Source organism: Salminus brasiliensis, chromosome 2 (assembly GCF_030463535.1).
Source record: "Salminus brasiliensis chromosome 2, fSalBra1.hap2, whole genome shotgun sequence".
Lineage (NCBI taxonomy): Eukaryota > Metazoa > Chordata > Actinopteri > Characiformes > Bryconidae > Salminus > Salminus brasiliensis.
Window position 1 is genome coordinate 37,645,385 of NC_132879.1, and position 20,017 is coordinate 37,665,401.

At 41.5% G+C, this 20,017-nt stretch overlaps 2 protein-coding genes across 4 annotated transcripts; one reads left to right on the forward strand and one right to left on the reverse strand.

Moving 5' to 3' along the window:
* The first annotated feature begins 1,630 nt into the window (after window positions 1–1,630).
* On the forward strand, window positions 1,631–9,926 carry LOC140549190 (coiled-coil domain-containing protein 87-like). Of its 3 annotated transcripts, none has more exons than XM_072672580.1 (11): window positions 1,631–1,802; window positions 2,411–2,631; window positions 3,058–3,206; window positions 3,723–3,973; window positions 5,288–5,486; window positions 5,628–5,736; window positions 6,365–6,426; window positions 6,673–6,830; window positions 7,326–7,455; window positions 8,286–8,402; window positions 9,705–9,918. In XM_072672580.1, exons 2-11 carry the CDS (start codon window positions 2,436–2,438, stop codon window positions 9,849–9,851), a joined length of 1,518 nt encoding a protein of 505 aa, XP_072528681.1. In that variant the 5' UTR covers window positions 1,631–1,802; window positions 2,411–2,435; the 3' UTR covers window positions 9,852–9,918. The 3 variants fall into 3 exon arrangements, with proteins under 3 accessions (XP_072528681.1, XP_072528682.1, XP_072528683.1); XM_072672581.1 differs by having other exon boundaries at window positions 5,628–5,721; XM_072672582.1 differs by lacking the exons at window positions 1,631–1,802; window positions 2,411–2,631; window positions 3,058–3,206 and adding an exon at window positions 3,213–3,567 and having other exon boundaries at window positions 3,682–3,973; window positions 9,705–9,926.
* On the reverse strand, window positions 9,618–18,128 carry LOC140549692 (cation channel sperm-associated protein 1-like). The gene is made up of 18 exons (XM_072673442.1): window positions 17,985–18,128; window positions 17,480–17,618; window positions 17,309–17,372; window positions 17,014–17,112; window positions 16,775–16,882; window positions 16,457–16,549; window positions 16,061–16,160; window positions 15,811–15,922; window positions 14,747–14,947; window positions 14,259–14,372; window positions 13,920–14,079; window positions 13,517–13,752; window positions 13,120–13,183; window positions 12,768–12,828; window positions 12,639–12,684; window positions 12,122–12,209; window positions 11,823–11,937; window positions 9,618–11,536 (listed from the first exon to the last, which is right to left on the reverse strand). The coding sequence occupies exons 1-18, from the start codon at window positions 18,126–18,128 to the stop codon at window positions 11,507–11,509; spliced, it is 1,974 nt and encodes a 657-aa protein (XP_072529543.1). The 3' UTR covers window positions 9,618–11,506.
* Between the last annotated feature and the right edge of the window lie 1,889 nt (window positions 18,129–20,017).

Here is a 20,017-nt window from a genome sequence, read left to right on the forward strand (position 1 = left end):
ATTTCTGAAATTTTCATCCACATTATTATATTACATAAAATGCACTAATTATTCATATGACATGTTTTTATTCTGCAGATTTAGAGCATAGCCTTAGTTTCCCTGATGAAAAAATCAGTTACTGGTTTCTGATAGTCTGAACTGGTCCTTGATGGTCAAAGTGGTGGAAAAGCTGGTCATCCAGGTGAAAACACAGCCTATGCTGGTAAACTAGCTGGTTAAGCTGGTTGACCAGTTTATCTGTTGACCAGCATGTTTTATTTAGAGTTGAGGGTTTAGCTGGTTTATGAGCTACTGGCTTGGACTAGCTGGTCGACTAGCTTGGTCAGCGTTATCATGCTGGTAAACCAGTTAAACCATCAAACTCAAACACACGTTACGCTGGTAAAGAGCTAAACTGCTCCAGTTTGAGCTGGTCAGGCTGTTTTTTCAGCAGAATTAGATTAGGTTTTTAACTTCTTCAGCACCAGCTCTCATTTCAACAAAGCTAAAGCACTGATATTTCACTTCCTAACATTTGTAGAACCAGGATCCAGTGAGGAATTTCAGTCAGTCCTAACTAAAGCATGGCTAAATGGATGGAGTGGAAGTGTGAGGACTGTGGGAACTAGTTCAGTCTGTTATTCAGTAATAATAATAATAATAATAATAATAATATCAGCACACAGTCTTTAACCTCCACCATACATCCCCTACTATCTCTCTCCTACATGTAGATCTAACACTTACCTAATCCCGCTGATTCCACTCTCAGCTCATCTGATCAGCTTATGAACTAAACGTCTTCACTGACTATGACGTAATCACATGTACGTTCTCATTCCGTTGCTATGGAACAACAAACGACGTCATAATCACATGATTACATTACTTTCTTCAGGGAGTGATTACATGTGTTGCATTTAAGGTGTCTTTATATGGTTGTTTTTTTATCTTGTCTTCAACAGGAGCTCTTCATGTGTTCTTTATGCATTTGTTATAGCAGTCTGATTAAAGACAATGTGGGTCTTTTCTGATGCCTGACATTTTTTTTTTTATGAAAATGACTTGATAAAACATATTTGGTCAAAAATATATATAGCCTTAATTCTAAATAATTGTAAAGTAGCATCTACCCATCCTGCCTTTCAGTTAAGGACCCCACATTCTTACCAAAGCAGTGCCCGATGGCTTATTTTTATATACACAGTACATTAGATTCATGTACCCTATTAAAAGTATAAGATCCCTGAGGAACCTTTGGAAGTTCTTCAGTTTGTAACGGCGAAGAAACCTCTTAAGAAAAAGGACCTTAATAGAGGTTCTTCTTCCAGGTTCCTTAACCCTATTGAAAACATGTGGACTGTCCTCAAAAGTTGGGTCTGTTCCAGGAAATCAACAACTTGAACTGAACTCTACTCCAACTCTTGACAGAAGTGTGATCAGATATTCAAACAGAATCATGAGCTTGATGATGGGTACCAAAAGTATCTGCTCAGGGTGTGACTTGCTTATATCCTGACCCTGACTGTAAAGCTAACTAGCATTAGCTGCTAAAGCCGATAGCTTTAAGCTTATTGAGCTTCTAGTGTTTGAACTTGGCAGTCCAGGAGTCCATTGTGTGTGTGTGAGAGTGTGTTTCTATGGAAACGGGACCTGCTCGGACAGCGCAGGAAGTGCGGGAGTAGGCTTTTAGTTTTAGCCACCGCGTCTTACAGCTAAACCTCTGTGCGGACAAAAGCCAGTTGGATTATTTTTATTTGAGTTTTTCGGAGTTTTATTTTTCCTGTGAGAGAAGCAGCTTTCCTGCAAAGGCTTCTGAGGTAGCTAGCTACAGATCTGCGAGGTCAAGTGAAGCGCATTACAGTGCTACAGTAATGGCGATGGACCAACAGGGGAGAAGTTCCCCGGGAAGTGGACGATATTACCACCTTTAACGTTCATTTGTTGTTATTTATAGACCAGAACATTTTTAGGATCTTATTACGAGGGGGAATAAACACGAGAATATGTCATTTAGACTAAAGTACAGATCTGATTTAGACGTTTTAAGCACCAATAAAGAGGAGTGTAGTACAAAACTGGCGCCACCTTCGGTAGCTATGTAGTCCTGCTGGTATAGCTCCCTGTCTGAAGAATAAAAGTGGCTCATGGGATAATAAAAGTAGCTACATTTAAATACTTTATGCAGGTTTTCTGTACTTATTTTTTCTGTACTTACTGTTATTTTTTTATATATTTTAATCTTTTAAAAAAATTACGAACGTTTAAAAGCAGTATACTCTGGGACACCTGTTTATGCTTTATACACTGGTGCATCTTCTAGACCTTTCAGCAATTTACACTGCATTTCTAAAATAAACAATACATATTTATTTATTTGTTTATAATATAAAAATATAAAAATGTTGTTCATTTTTTTTTCATTTAGGTCTGTTTTGCCAGCATGTGTGAGAATGAGCAGAGGAGTGATGAATAGACGCAGTGCTGCCACAGACACAAGCTGCCGGCTGAAATCGGAGCACAAGGGCATGACACTCTCCATGACCCAGATCCTGACCCACACACGCGACACTCAGAAGTATTTCCAGGATGCTCTAGGCTCCCTCTCACTTTTTGGTAACACAGACATGAATGAAATGAAGGCGACAGGTTTGTGTTTTTTCCCTCCTTTTTTTTTAGAGGACTTTCCTTTTACTCTCTGTGCTGGGCATAGCATGATGTTTAGCCTCACATTGCCATTAAAAATACAGGATGCTTAGCTTGGGGTGCAGAAAACTGTAGAAACACTTCAACTGTAAAGGAGACCATGTCTCCCAACATCAGTGCCCAACCCTACCTCAGCTCTTTTTCCAAAGCAATGTTTCAAAATATATAAAAGAATATAAGTTGTTACCAGTATAAAAAGAAGCACACCGTCCATAGAACCATAGTTGTGTGATGCATGGGTGTCCATATGTAATGTTTATAAAATAAATGTAATAATATCATATAGAAAGGTTTACAATGTAAGTGTATAGTGTAATACAAATATAATGTAATCCTATGACAAATAAGTCCATTTCGTATGTTTCTTAGGCAGGGTCCAGGAAGAGAGAACAGAGTCTTCAACCTTTAAAGATCTAACAAACGTTCCAGCCTCTCTGTCAGAATTCTGCCAGCAGTTGAGGAACAAAATCACACAGCAGACCGTCCACACCATCTCCTTTGAAGACCGGGAAACACTGGTCAGTCTTTCATTATTCTGAATGAATGACGACTACGCTGGAAGTAAGTTTGCCCTTGTGGGTGAAGTGAAAAACATTGATTCTCTTCATCTACAATGGTATCTGTCAAAGGATGGGAAGTATTAGGCAGAAAGTGAACAGTCAGTTCTTGAAGTTGATTTGTTAAAAGCAGGAAAAATGGACACTTTGACAAGGACCAAATTGCAATGGCTAGATGGGTCAGAACATCTCCAAAACATCAGGTAGGTCTTGTAGGGTTTTTCTGGTATGCAGTGGTCAGTACCTACCAAAAGTGCTCCAAAGGACTTAAAGGATCTACTGCTAACATCTTGCTGCCAGATACCACAGGATGCCTTCAGAGGTATTGTGGTGACATAGTTCAATCTGTTGTGGTGGCACAAGGGGGGGCAACTCAGTATTAGGCAGGTGGTAGTAATGTTATGACTGATCAATGTATTTCATATGTGTGTGACAGTGACTCAAGCAGATTCAGTGCGTACTGCTGTTTGTACGCAGGAAGAAGTAATGATGGCAGAATTGAGTCTAATTTGGGGGGACCTGCGTGGGCTTCCAGCTGACCCCACACTGACCTCAGAGGAGAATAAGGAGATGCGTAGCCAGACGTTTGCTGAGGTCCTGTGCATCTGTGAGCAGCTCTACCTGCATTACCTACACATGTTAAAGAGGCGGGGGAAGCGTGCTGTCTTCAGCCACCAGGTCAACTGCAGCCGCCTAGCCTCTCACTTGGCCATGGACCTCAGCAGATTGTAAGAGGCATTTTTATATCTACATTAGCCTCTAAATAATTAGATATTTTGATTATATATTTTTCTGTGTTAACTGTCACTTTTGACAGTTGATACACTTCCAGAAAGTGTACAAAGTGTACAACTGAGCTGGAGTATGCAATTAAGCAAATCAGCTAAAAAGCTATTTATGTTAATCTGATGGAGTGCTAGTAGTACAAATGCACCTGCTCCCGTGTCCTCACTCTGCACCCTTACGCCAACAGAACCGGCCACATAACTGACTGTACTCCTGTTGTTGGTGCAGTATTGCCGTTCCTTAGCCAAGAGCAAATTCTCCTGCATCTAGCAATGCTTGTGTTGACTTTATGGACACCTCAGGGCTTTCAACAATGTAGTAATAAGAATAGGGAAAACAAGGTCGTGCCCTGATCAGTTCGGGATCCCATGACAGGGCGACTCCTGGCTGGAGTATTTAATCATTAAGTGCTCTCACTTTGTCAAATGCATGCTTTAGACTGCCATCCTGAGACTGTTCCTTGGGGAAATACCCAAAGGGGAAACCCAAGGTGGGTTGGGGGTCGAGCTCCTGGGGTGTGGCTCTTGATCTGACACAGTACCCAACACAGCTTGTCGCTTGACAGTCGCACGTTCACTCATCATCTTGCAGTGCAGGACACCTTTTTAACTCCAGCAAAATTTGTACACAAAATTGAAGAGCTTCTTGAGTGCTTCTGTAGCATCTTGTAGAGTCATCCTTGAGTCTACCACTACTCCAGGTGCAGTAGTCAAGTTCCAGACCATCCGCCAATCCTTTTCCTGCCCATTGGCCTTGGCTTGTCGTTCCTGGTGCAGGTTGAAAAGGGTCAGGTGAGAACATCTGCTGGAGGGCAGTGCAGGGGGTTTTGGTAGATCCTGGAATATGGGTGTTGAGTAAGGAGACAGGGAAGCAGGAATAAAGGCAGTGAACGCAGAGCGTTATTCTGTATTAATTATACCAGAACGCTACTTCTCAGCCAGGCTGTGACTTGGGCTACACATAGAATCGCGGTACTAGAAGCGGTTCTTCTAGTATAAAAAAAATAAGCCTGAACCAATGGTTGTCTGTAGCTGCACACCCACCTTTTCAAATAAGATTGGAGCCCCAAGGCTTATAGTGAACTGTGAGGCTGTCTGATAGGTGGCGAAGACAGGGGGTGTTTAATAAATGTTTGAGGGGCTTGTGCTGTTCCTTAATTACAATTAATGCATTTTCTCTGTACCTGTTAATGGCTGGAGGTGGGATATATAGCAAAAATGTTAAGGTAAATAATCTCTCTCTGTATCTGTTTGCAGTTTGAATGCTCACTCAATCCAGCGCAATTTTGCCACGGGGATCAAGGCTACGCGAGGTGCTGTAAAGTCAAGAGACGGAGAGCACGGAGAGAGACTGGGTTCTCCACAGATGCACACCAAAGTTGTTCCTCACAGATTAGACAGCCACCCACACAGTAAACCTAAGAAACACATGGCAAGCAGGCAACAGAAGAGGAAGGTAGATACAGACCTAACAGAGGTTGTTGTGCGTTCCTGTAAGCTAGTGGATATTGGGGTGTGTGTGTGTGAACGAGAGAAAGATGTTTTAAAGATCGGCATAGATCGGTGAAATATTACTCTTATTATTTTCTCCCTTCAGATCCAAGAAAAAATTAAACCACTGGATCTGGCGCAGGTGTATGACCTCATGCCATCACATCCAGAGCTGACAGCCAGCAGTATGGAGACGCGCAGTATGATGAGCCTGTGTTAGCATACACATACAGTACACTACCACTCCAAAGTCTGATCTTCAGGGGTCTCCAAAATCATTTGTCTTGTTAAATGTTTTTGTTATTTTTCATGACAATTATGATAGTATTATTATATTATTAATATCATTATTAAAGTAAAAAAAAGTGGTGCAGTTTTATTTTAGAGATTCATATATTCAAAGAACTGTTTGCTTAGAGTGACAGTATGGATTAAGCTAAATTAGGCATGATGCATTGTCTAAATCTTGTATAAATGGTGATATATATGTTTGCAGTCATTTTGTCAAATAATCTGCTGCAAGATTTGACCACCATTTTTGACAAATGAAGCATTCTTGATACTACTTTTATTATAGCTTCAGTCTTTATGCTGTATAGCTTTCTTAATCATTATAATAACATGTACGGTCTTCCTGCTAATGATTTGAACAACTGAAACAGCCCAGGTCTAGCCAATAAGCTGCATTTTGAACATACCCCAAACCCACCACAAATTGGTTTTGCTAAAAATACAAATTCCAAGCTTTTGAAAAAAAAAAACTCACTGTCATTCTTTGTGCCCCTGTACATCTCTATGTTTCTCTCTTTCAGTTTTTCACACTGTGTATGATGTGTGTTTTAGGCAGCACTGCCATTGTACCTACAAAGCTAGAAGAAGAACATTGCCCTGTTACCAGGCTGAAGGTAACCAAATTTACCATTAACCTTGACTAACCTAAGCTTCTAGCTGTTGTCTTAGTTTCAGTCCTGAAGGGCTTCAACACACCCACTTTGGCTGGTAATTACCTCATGAGTGCAATCAGGTGTGTCTGAGTAGGGAAACCACCAGCTTTCCAACTTGGCTGGAGACTGGCCCTTTAGTACCCATGCTGAATACACTGTTCCTCAGAGGAACAGTAAATGTTTGTGCTTTTCTGGTAAATCTCTCAGGGATGCAATTCCATGCCAGACCTGCAGAGGGAAACACTGCTAGAAGAGCTAGAGATGGCATCACTGCCAGCAAGGCCTCTGTCACCTTCAGTTCTTCTGTCAGCAGACCCCTGCTACAGCCTGGAGAAAGATAGAAACCCTTCTGAGGACCTGAAGAGGTCAGATATGCACACACACATGTGAAATTAAGAGCCTTGATGTATAGTGATGCCATTATTTGAAGCTGACAATTTAACTACATTGATTTTGGAATCTTATAATTGATCAGTAATAGTAATTACGTTACTTTTTTGTGTTTTCAGACTTGTGTATTCAGAATTGTGTATTCAGTGTGTTTATACAGATGATTCTCAAACCAAATCAAAACAATCAGATCATATATTTCTTTGGTACAATTCAGATTTGATAGAACTTTGGTCAAATGCTTTGGTACGATTTGAGGATTCACAATGCTTTGAATAGTTTTTAAAAGAAACCTAAACAAATTAAATCTTTCTTCTCTGAGATTTACACCAATGATTCAGTGCATGGGTGTAGAATAAATGAATAGGATCGTATAATATTTGTCTTGTTGTAATTGTAATTTAATCTTATGTCTGTTGTAATATCACATCACCAGCACATCTCTAAAATGTATCAGCGGTTTTATGCAGATTGTTACATGACACAGATTCCATGGATGAGTCCACACCAACTGATTCTGAGACAGATGTTCCTTCTCTAATTCGAGCTTTGGCGAGCCGTGGCTCCAGCAGACTGAAAGAGCTGAAACATGTGCTGCAGGTCTCTCTCTTTTTATCTGTCTCTCTCTCTCTCTCTCTCTCTCTCTCTCTCTCTCTATCTCTCTCTCTCTCTGCCTTATAGTCTGTTACCAGACCTTTTTTTAAAGGCTGAAAGAAAAGGTAAAATGTTTGACATGAGGGAAGTGCTGTTGCGATGATTGCTATAGAGTTATTTTTAAACTTTTGCTACTACTGGCCTCCTTAGTGCTGATCTGTGCCCGAGAGATCAAGAGAGCATTACTGGCCTTGCTCTTTGATTGAGACCATAGACCTGATAGTTTGGTGTACAATGTAATACACAGTAATATGGTCTGTAAGTTAAATGGAATTGTGGATAATTCTCGTCTGCACAGAGACTGGAGGAAGAAGAACAGCAGCGAATGACAAAGACTCAGCTTAAGGCGGCGATGCCGCAGCATCCGCAGGCAGCAGTGGAAAGTGTAAATGTGTCCACTCTGGGCATTACACGTATAGCAGCGGCCCGAGTGACTGACAGGGTTTTGTCTGAGACAGTCAATATCAGCAATATTCAACAATCCTAAAATGCATTTGCAGGATCTACAGGTAGCACAATTTATGTCAAAGTACAGCATCTACCATCAGAAAGAGAGCCCACAGGTTGGATTTCCATTTGAGGTGTACAAGCAGGAAAAAATACCAGGGTTTTCATTGGGTGTCCTATTTTTTTCATGACTGTACATTTACTTAGATAGAGTTTTAGGAAGTTAAACACAATGACAAGCTAAAACAGTAGAAGACCGTTCAATAAGTTATGATTCTGCACCAAAAAAAAAAATCTAACTCCTCAATGAATGTGTACATTTGTTTCAGATTGAGCCTTCATCTGTCGCACTGCTGGATCAGAACCTGTTTAGCACAACTGAAATAAAAGAAGTCTACAAAGTTTTATCGGAGAGTCTTTCAGCTGAGTACTTAAACTTTGATGAGGTCAGTTACATGCCTATGTGTGTAATAACTCAAGGTTGAGCTTTTCTTTCAGTTGTGTTGATTGTTATATGAGCATGTGCACTCTATGCCCATATGTTTGCAGACATCGCTTAGCCAGTGTTTCTTCTAAAATTAAAGATATTAACTTTGCTCCAGTAACAGTATTTAGATTTCTAAGGAGGGTTTGCACTAGATGTAGGTACATTAGTGAAGTCTGCTGAATGCTAGGTTCAATACCTCTTATTTTGGACATGTTAAACCCTCTCTTTATATACAGTCATGCCTTTGTTTTGTGTAAACATATGCTTGTTTCTTGTCTTGTTTATAGTGTTATAGGCTGAAACAAAGGGGTACTTATACACGGGGGCAAACGAACACCTGGGACTAACAAGGGGGTGTGGCTACAGAGGAGGTACAGGTGGGGACACTAATGAACAGGAGGGGCTAGGACAGACAAGAAACAAACAGAGCAAAAAAGAAGCAGAACCCACACCTCGTTTATTAGTGATCCCACCTGTGCCAACTCTGTAGCCACGCCCCTTGTTAGTCCCTTGTGTTCCTCGTTTGTCCCTGTGTATACGTACCCCTTTGTTCCAGCCTTCCTTTGTCTGGTCTTGTATGTGATCTTGTTGATTCGTGTTCATGTTGGTTCACAGTGTGTTAGTTTAGTTTATCTTAGCTTTTCTGTTCAGTCTCTGTTTGTTTCTTTTGTTAGTTTCAGTCTCTGGTTTGTTCCCTTGTTTATATTTCTTAGTGTTCTGTTTAGTTTTCTTTGCATTAAAAACCTGTGTTTACGTCCACCTCTGCCTACAAGCTCTACACACCATGACATATTAAATTTGGGTGTTTAAAGTTCATGTTACTACCTTTATGTTCATAATTGTCAGTAAACAAACAGTAAAATTATTAATAGCTAACTAAAATAATCTACAGAACGCAGAGCGCTCTTCCTGGATACTTTACTAGGCCAGTTTATCCATTATAACCCAGAGTAAGGGCGCTAAATAAGACTTAAACCATTATTTATTACATTTTGTGATCTGTTCATGAACTGCAACATCAACAGTCTTTTCCCAGTAATCTTTAACTGTCTTAAAAGCTTGAAGTGGTTTAGGGGTGACACTGGTGATCACTGAAGTACACTGTTCATTTTCTTCTTGTCTTTTCTGGATCTACTTATTATTACTATTTCAAAGAAAACAGCATGTACAGAGAAGCAGTGGAAGGTCACTTTATTTCATGGTGAAGTGAGTCATGTACAGTGGCATGCAAAAGTTTCTGTTACTGTGCATAACTTTACAGAGATCCGGTTCCAAGCCCCAAGTGAGCAAGCCAATGGCAACAGTGGCAAGGAAAAACTCCCTAAGAACAGGAGGAAGAAACCTTGAGAGGAACCAAGACTCAACAGGGGAACCCATCCTCCTCTGGTCGACACCGGATAACCACTGAAAAGTTATGTGAGATTCCTGGGCCATCTTACATGCACTGCTCTTTTGAGGTCATCAGTATGATCTTATGATCTGATTAGTCTATTGCAGGGTAGCGGTAGCAATAGGGCAAGAAAAGAAGCCCAGGCACCCACTATGGGATGCCCAGAGCTTCTCCCAGATATCAGAGCTTCTCATTTGATTGTCGAGAGTGAGCACGGCTACTCAACAGAGAAAACTCATTTGGCCATTACCCAGGGTTCCTGACCAAGGTGTTCCGTCCAGCACCCGACATATTAAGAGTTCAGAGCTTCACCTCCTTTACTGAGCACAATTTGGAGAGTGTCCCTCCTTTCCCTTACGAGCTGTCGAGTTTTTTCCAGAACGTCCTTAAGGAACTACCCTAAAGTAATTTTCCATGGTCTCTCCAAACTCCATACATGCCCTAGATTTCACTTCAGCTTCTGCCAAAGCTGCAGACTTATTGCTTGTTGGAACCTGTCAGTGGAATATGGGGTACCCTGAGTGAGCCAAGCTCAGAAAGCCTCCTTCTTCCACATGACGGCATCCTTTACCGCCATAACAGCCACCAACAAGCTTTTAGCCACAGCTATGTACAGCAGTTTCCATGACAGAGGTCTTGAACAGGGTTCATTTGGACTCCATGTCCCAACCTCTTCCAGAACATCTATGGAGTTCTCTTGGAGATGGAAGTTGAGATCAGTTTGGACAGAGTCCACTGCCAGCCTTTCACAGAAGACCTTCACTTCTCGTTTGGGCCTACCGGGGCCGTCTGGCAGGTTTCCCCATTGCCCTGATCCACCACCCACCAGAAGTGATCAGTTTACGGACCAGAACCTCTCTTTACCCAGGTGTCCGAAACATGGCCTTAGGTCAAATGACAGAAACCCAAATTGTCTATTGACCTTTGGCCCAAGGTGCCATTTCTGAGCAACCTTGTGTTCGAACATGGTGTTTGTTATGGTCAAACTGTGACAAGCACAGAAGTCCAATAACATCCCACCACTCGAGTTAAGATCAGGCAGGCTGTTCCCCTCTGATCACTCCTCCCCTGGTTTCCCAGTCGTTGCCTACATGAGCGTTGAAGTCACCCAGCAGAAGAATGGAGGCAGTGAATGGAAACCTGTTGCGAACTCCACCCACTTTCTCCAAACAGGGCCGAATACTCTGAACTGCTGTGGAGCAGAACAGACACACAACAGTCAGAGCTTTCCTCTCTGCAACAGGAAGTCACACTGAGGCGACCCTCTCATCTACTGGGATAAACTCCAACGATGCAGCTGCCAGCTGGGGACTTGTGTGTATCCCCACACCTGACTGCCACCTCTCATCCTGGCCAACTCTTAGACCATCTACTTTTAAGATGGTTGGTCCCAGGGTCACCAAGGTCTATGAGACCAAGGGCCTCTCTGAACTTGCCCTTTGCCTGATGGGAATTTGCACAGCACCCCAAAGGTGGACCTTGCGTGTGTTGGGTCCACGCAGTCCTCCTGCATTATCTGTTCTAGGCAGAGCCCAAACAGAGTATGTGGGGTGCCTGTACACCTGATGCTTGCCTGCGGACATTACCTCACAAAAGAGTCCAAACCTTTACATGCCACTAAATAAAGTGTTTGCACTTTTCCACATCATCAACAGCTGGGTGTAGATCAGATCTCAACTGCTGTCAGTTTCTACTTCCTCTCCCTAAAAGAAAAAAGAAAAACCTCAGTAACTCCTTTATAAGGATAAATACAGTTTTTACAGTTTTTAATGAACTGCCTTACGGATATTTACACTTCTTGTTATTTTAACAGGAACGTTACTGTTTTGAATTTTATTCTTTTATAGAGTTTTTTTACTTTTATAAAGTTGAAAAATATTTCTATTATAACTGTTAGTGTTGTTCTCACAATATTCAATATCAGAAGGAACTTTACTTTTTTTTTTGGTATTGTAATTGAAATGGCATGAATATGAAAAAGCTCCTTACCTTAAAGCTGCATTCCACCAGTTTCTCCATTAAAAAAGCTTCTGACCCGATTGAGAACTGGGTCTGCTCCATGTTGGTCAATACGCTCAGGTAGTTCATCATGAGCTCTGTCTTCCTATAAACACAACAAACAGCAGTCCTTCAGAGAAAAGCAGTGTGAGCTTGAGGCAGTGTGACTTAATGATCATCCACTATAGTTGGGTTTTTCTACATTTTCTAAGAATATGATGTCATATCCCGATCCTATTACTACGCTTGAGGCAACAGCATATGGGTATTACTGAAACAGTGTCTCTCACCTCTTGCTGTATTTCTTATCAATGAAAGATTGTCTGAGAGCCTCCTGGTACGACTCCTCCTCTGACTGAGGCTCACTCAGCTCCAGTTCTGTTGAAGTGACAGAGAACCATAAATCACAGAATCAGTAAAGAACATTAAAGAACAAGCTAATTTAAGCCTTTTTAAGAACTTAAGACCAAGATGGTGTCGAGCATGATTGCTGTGTTGCGAGCTCCCTCTAGGCTTAGTATGTATAATGTATGTATGTATAGTGTAAGTTAATGTCCAGATATTCTGTATTTTTATAAGTTAGCAGAAACCTCCAGGGAGGATCATCCATGGGTTATTTATGTGGGTTATTTATTATTAAAACACTGCAGTAAACTTGTTAAATTTACTTGTGGTCTTATGGTCTGTTAACTCCTTCTATTGAACAGAGAGTATTTATCAATCAATCGTTTACTACCAAAAAGTAGTAGTCATTGTTTTACCAGCCAGCCCTTCTGTCAGGTAAGCCATGCTGTCTTACACACTTACCGATCTTCTTGATATACTCGTCTTCATCCACTTGAGTATGTTGGATCTGAAATCAGAGGTTAGTTAGAATACTGAACCATTACACATCTAGGACTTATTCTACATTGCAGGAGTCTGAACTCTGTGTACCTGCTGATTGGTGGTGTTGATTGTGAGTCCTAAGTTGTCCACTAATACTGCAAGGATGATGCTTGAAGAACAGGGAAAAAGAAGTGAATAAAGAAACATTAACATGAACTGAGTAGAGATAATCAACACCATCTGACTGGTGATGTGAGAGGTTTTGCTGCTCATTGATGGTCTTGAGTTTAACAGTGTGGTGGGATGACTGGCTAAATGCTTTATAGATCTCACTGCCTTGACTTTCGACTATTATAAATAAGAGCCAGATGAGGAAATGCCTTTGTAGACATCATTTTGTACTGTAATGGTCACAGAATAGGAAACTGGGAACACTGAGAGGTTATTCCAGGTAACTTACTTGAGGAGAATTAGGTTCTCCACTAAGATGTACAGCACAAGGAAGACCATGATGTGAGAAGCTCCTGTTAGATGTAGAAAACAAAATAGAGGACAAATATATATTTGTTTAAAATTCTAGAAAATAGACAGCAGTTACAAGTTATAAATATTTTATTAATATTGTTTAATATTCAAATTATTAGAAAAGGGGGAAGGTGAGCCAATCAACAGTCCCTTAAGCTACATTTACTCTGAATCGTCACAAATTAATTCAACTGAACTGTTGCAAGATCTGATGCATTGAATCATTTCCTGAATCAAAACAGAATCAGACCTATTCTATTTGATTCTTTTTTCATGACTTTAGTGAGTTTCTCATGTGACTTGTTGACTACTAGAAAGACATGAGCCCTCACCTTTGGAATTGCTGGTGCTGAAGACCAGGGACCAGTCATCCAGTGTCAGCACCTGGAACAAGGTGGTGATGGTGCTCATCACGCTTCCAAACCTCTCCGGGTCAGACTCACTGTACAGCACCCGGAGAAAAATAGCAAACATGGATATAATCATAAGCATGATGAACGCCGTGGAGCCGATGGACCGGAGAGACTTCACAGCAGTTGTCAGGATCACATGCAGCGTATGGAAGGAGCTAGAAGAAGAGAGAGAGTCCTCGAGTTAATATATGGGAGGAACTGAACACCCCTTTTGGTACATTGACCAAAGCTTTACCAGTTAGTGATTCAAAGTGAAAGCCACAGATATGGACACCCGTAACTGCCTGATTGACAACATCAACAAAGCTGTCATTTTTCTTACTGGATGGCTTTCAGCAAACGGAAAGCCCTGATTGCACGCGCTCCTTTCATGACCTTCAGCATGCGGAAGACGCTGGAAGTCTGCTTGCTGCCAAAGAGTCCTGAGGACTGAAGCAGTGGCAGTGTAAAGTCCACCACGCTCATCACAACAATGATGAAGTCTGAAAGAAAAATAGGAACAGAGAAAAAATCAAGACTCTGAAGAAGTTCTAACATGCTATCATATAAAAACTCGCTCCATGAGATTTCAAAATCATCTGTACATGAATTTCAGTTTGCAGAACCTGGCTGTTATTTTAAGACCATGTCGACTACTCTTATAAGAGACAGATCAGCTCACCCATGTCATTCCAGGGGTCCAGGAAGTACTTGTGCCCCAAAACCACCAGCTTCAGCAAGAACTCCATGAGGTAGATGCCCAGGAAACAGGCATCCACAGCTGAGAACACCCAACCTATTACATCCACACAAAACAACATGTAGAAATAAGCCCTTTAACAATCCAGATGTGTAGTATCCTCTGCACTGTGTGTGTGTCTGTGTGTGTGTATCCATCCACATGACATAGCAGTCAAAATAATATTTTTTACTTTTATCATCTTTTTACACTGTGCTGTACTAGAAATCACTAAGTGTGTATGATAATGTTGCTATACTGAACTACTGAATCCCAGCACATGTCTAGAGTGTATTCATATTAGTGTGTATGTGTGTGTGTGTGTGTGTGTGTGTGCGTGTGTTTGTGTGTGTGTTTATATATCAAACTAATAGCTGAAATGTGACCATGTGACAGAGTGAACATGAGCTCTAGATAGTGTTTGACCGCACCTGCTCTAACACTGACAGTGGGGAAGGCCTGGATGATCAGCATCACAGTATCCAGCAGAACCACCAACAGAATGAAGCCACTGAAAAGAGGATTCTGGGTGAAGGCCAGGATGAGGCGGTAGATCTGCTCGACCTTCGTCCACGAATCCTTCACTGACAGACCATCGACCTCAGACTCCTCATACACACTGCACTGATCCTCTACAGAGAGACAGAGAGAGACGGACAGCGAATGATGAGTGTGTTCAGAAGTGTGTGTTAGACAGAGAGTATAGGTGTGTATGTGTGTGTTAGACAGGGAGTATAGGTGTGTATGTGTGTGTTAGACAGGGAGTAACAGGGAGTATAGGTGTGTATGTGTGTGTTAGACAGGGAGTATAGGTGTGTATGTGTGTGTTAGACAGAGAGTATAGGTGTGTGTTAGACAGGGAGTATAGGTGTGTATCTGTGTGTGTTAGACAGAGAGTATAGGTGTGTATCTGTGTGTGTTAGACAGGGAGTATAGGTGTGTATGTGTGTGCTAGACATAGAGTATAGGTGTGTATGTGTGTGTTAGACAGGGAGTATAGGTGTGTATGTGTGTGTTAGACAGGGAGTATAGGTGTGTATGTGTGTGTTAGACAGGGAGTATAGGTGTGTATGTGTGTGTTAGACAGAGAGTATAGGTGTGTATGTGTGTGTTAGACAGGGAGTATAGGTGTGTATGTGTGTGTTAGACAGGGAGTATAGGTGTGTATGTGTGTGCTAGACATAGAGTATAGGTGTGTATGTGTGTGTTAGACAGGGAGTATAGGTGTGTATGTGTGTGTTAGACAGGGAGTATAGGTGTGTATGTGTGTGTTAGACAGAGAGTATAGGTGTGTATGTGTGTGTTAGACAGAGAGTATAGGTGTGTATGTGTGTGTTAGACAGAGAGTATAGGTGTGTGTTAGACAGGGAGTATAGGTGTGTATCTGTGTGTGTTAGACAGGGAGTATAGGTGTGTATCTGTGTGTGTTAGACAGGGAGTATAGGTGTGTATGTGTGTGCTAGACATAGAGTATAGGTGTGTAACTGTGAGTTACCTTCTTCTACAGGGCTCTCATGTTCTACAGTGCAGTGGTTCTGTTGTCTCGACCCACAGCACTTGTAAAGGATGTAGAAGATCAGGATGCTCACAATGGTGATCATGGTCATCTACAAACACAGAGAGCGTCTTTAAGGGTTTGGTCTGTAATGAGTGTGTTGACTGTTCTTCTAAATGTTCAGCTCTTCTACTAAAACATGTTTTTCTAATCCATTATATTGTGTAAAATGTCTGAAGAAGTCCCTCACCCCCACGTAGAACAGGGCTCTCAGTGGCATCATAGGAAGTCCATGAACATGCAGCTCAAACAGGGCAGTATGTTCACAGGATGTGCTCCTGTCAACTCCCCTACAAACACACACACACACACAAATAAGCAGTACAGAGAAACTGATGCATAGCTCTTTTTCACCACTGGGGGGCACACTCTCATCACAATCTTATACCTGTGATGTTCAAATAAAGTACACAGTGGGGCGAGGGTGAGGGGCTTGGTAGGTAAAGTTAACTCAGATAGCTCTAGTGACCAAACTGCATAAATCCTATCTGTTGTTAAAACTCCTGTTTCTCTTCAGACCTCCATTAAAAAGCAGCTTCTTTTTCTACAGCGTCATTTTCTATCAATCAAAATCAAGAGGACGTACTTGTTGGAGACCTCAATGAGGAAGAAGAAATCTGGATCCAGCAGACCCTGAGGAGTTAGATCCCCACAGGGAGAGTTTCTCTGACACACCCATCTGCACACACACACACACACACACACACACACACACACACAGTTCATTATTGTAGAATAACAGAAGAGGGAGCTGTTGATGTAACTCCACTCAAAGTCAAACAGTCAAAAGTTTTCTCTTCTCTCTTTCTCTCTCTCTCTCTCTCTCTCTCTCTCTCTCACACACACACACACACACACACACACACAGTTCGTTTTAAACAGAATCAGCAGTGGGAGCTCTCACCTGACCCAGTTGAAGGAGTTACGCATTACAATGAAGCCCTCTTTGGTCACGTTAACAGAGTCTGGAATGTTCTGTAACGTCCAAATAAGAGTCTCCTCGAGGCTTGCACTGACACACACACACACACACACACAGGGCAGTAGTTAATATTGATCATAGCAGTTAGACAGACTGTTGTAGTTGGTAAGTCAGTGGTTTGGAATCTGAACTGTCACATTCAGTCTATCTGATGTAGAAACCTGTCATTGAAGCTGTTGTAGTGCTGGATCTCCTCCTCACTGTATCCACGGATGTTGTCTCTGGAATATGGACCCCCACCTACTACCTTAAAGGTGTAGCTGTGAAGAAACACACACACACACACAGAGGAATAAAGTTTGGGATTGAGGTTAAAGTGTGGTTTGTTTGATAAGAGGATGAAAATGAAGGAGATTTATTTATTTTAATGGTTAAAAGTTTTGAGACTTTTACACCCAGATGATGCGAAAGAGCAGTAATATGAGAAATCTATGGAATAATGATTATAATTCTTACCTGCCCAGGAACCTGACCAGTTCTCCAGAGACATTCTCCTTCACACCAAAGACTGGATAGAAGACTAGAGAGAGAGAGAGAGAGAGAGAGAGGGAGAGTTAGATAAACTTAGATAACTAGCACACTTTGTAGAGGGGATGAGGGAAGTCTGCAGTACGAGTGGGGTCTTACGGTCTTTGTAGAAGAAGCAGGGCACGCCTTGCTCTGGTTTTGGGCAGTCGAAGTTGCGGCGGTTCAGGTGTTTGCTCTCCTGAAGAGTGGCGTTGAGGTCGAACACCAGCTGGCTGCCCAGCAGACACTGAGAAACGCTCTGAAAGACAGAAGCAGTTCATGATCAACGCTGGCATTATTGATGGATATTGTCATGATGCTTATTTTATGGTTCAACATTAAGAACATGATTATGAAGACTGATAGACACACACACACACACACACACACACACACACACACTAATATCCCAGTCAAACACAGTTTGAAGAGCTCCCTGCTGTAACACACCTAGCAGTAACCAGTGCAGTTACATGTGTAGAATGTGTGTAAACTGTGCTGGACTCCAACCTTCCAGCACTAGGCTCGGGCTCCCCTGCACTAGTGTGTGTTCTGGGTTCTGGATTGTAAACATATGGGTGTAAAGTCATGGTTTCAGAGAGGAGAAGTAGAAGGAGATACACACAGTGTTACTGTTAACACGCTGCTCCTCAGTGATGTCCACCACGCTGCGCCTATCTACTCCGCTGCACGCTGACCTCTGTGGGGCTTCAAGGCCACAGGAGACCACCAGGGCCACAGCAAACAACACGGTCAGTATTTTGACCATCATTGCTGTTGAAAAAAGAATACATATTTGAATAAATATTTAAAATATTATTAATCTTTTGGAAAGTTCTTATTTTCCTCATCATCTAATATTTATTGGTGTCTAATTTCTGAAATTTTCATCCACATTATTATATTACATAAAATGCACTAATTATTCATATGACATGTTTTTATTCTGCAGATTTAGAGCATAGCCTTAGTTCCCCTGATGAAAAAATCAGTTACTGGTTTCTGATAGTCTGAACTGGTCCTTGATGGTCAAAGTGGTGGAAAAGCTGGTCATCCAGGTGAAACCACAGCCTATGCTGGTAAACTAGCTGGTTAAGCTGGTTGACCAGTTTATCTGTTGACCAGCATGTTTAAATTAGAGTTGAGGGTTTAGCTGGTTTATGAGCTACTGTCTTGGACTAGCTGGTCGACTAGCTTGGTCAGATTTATCATGCTGGTAAACCAGTTAAACCATCAAACTCAAACACACGTTACGCTGGTAAAGAGCTAAACTGCTCCAGTTTGAGCTGGTCAGGCTGTTTTTTCAGCAGAATTAGATTAGGTTTTTAGCTTCTTCAGCACCAGCTCTCATTTCACGAAAGCTAAAGCACTGATATTTCACTTCCTAACATTTGTAGAACCAGGATCCAGTGAGGAATTTCAGTCAGTCCTAACTAAAGCATGGCTAAATGGATGGAGTGGAAGTGTGAGGACTGTGGGAACTAGTTCAGTCTGTTATTCAGTAATAATAATAATAATAATAATAATAATAATATCAGCACACAGTCTTTAACCTCCACCATACATCCCCTACTATCTCTCTCCTTCATGTAGATCTAACACTTACCTAATCCCGCTGATTCCACTCTCAGCTCATCTGATCAGCTTATGAACTAAACGTCTTCACTGACTATGACGTAATCACATGTACGTTCTCATTCCGTTGCTATGGAACAACAAACGACGTCATAATCACATGATTACATTACTTTCTTCAGGGAGTGATTACATGTGTTGCATTTAAGGTGTCTTTATATGGTTGTTTTTTTATCTTGTCTTCAACAGGAGCTCTTCATGTGTTCTTTATGCATTTGTTATAGCAGTCTGATTAAAGACAATGTGGGTCTTTTCTGATGCCTGACATTTTTTTATTTTATGAAAATGACTTGATAAAACATATTTGATCAAAAATATATATATAGCCTTAATTCTAAATAATTGTAAAGTAGCATCTACCCATCCTGCCTTTCAGTTAAGGACCCCACATTCTTACCAAAGCAGTGCCCGATGGCTTATTTTTATATACACAGTACATTAGATTCATGTACCCTATTAAAAGTATAAGATCCCTGAGGAACCTTTGGAAGTTCTTCAGTTTGTAACGGCGAAGAAACCTCTTAAGAAAAAGGACCTTAATAGAGGTTCTTCTTCCAGGTTCCTTAACCCTATTGAAAACATGTGGACTGTCCTCAAAAGTTGGGTCTGTTCCAGGAAATCAACAACTTGAACTGAACTCTACTCCAACTCTTGACAGAAGTGTGATCAGATATTCAAACAGAATCATGAGCTTGATGATGGGTACCAAAAGTATCTGCTCAGGGTGTGACTTGCTTATATCCTGACCCTGACTGTAAAGCTAACTAGCATTAGCTGCTAAAGCCGATAGCTTTAAGCTTATTGAGCTTCTAGTGTTTGAACTTGGCAGTCCAGGAGTCCATTGTGTGTGTGTGTGTGTGTGAGTGTGTGTGTGTGTGTGTGTGTGTGTGTGTGTGTGTGAGTGTGTGTGTGTGTGAGTGAGTGTGTGTGTGTGTTTGTGTGTGTGTGTGTGTGTGTGTGAGTGTGTGTGTGTGTTCATGCTGTCGAGCAGTGATTGAGTGTGGGTGTGGTTTCTATGGAAAC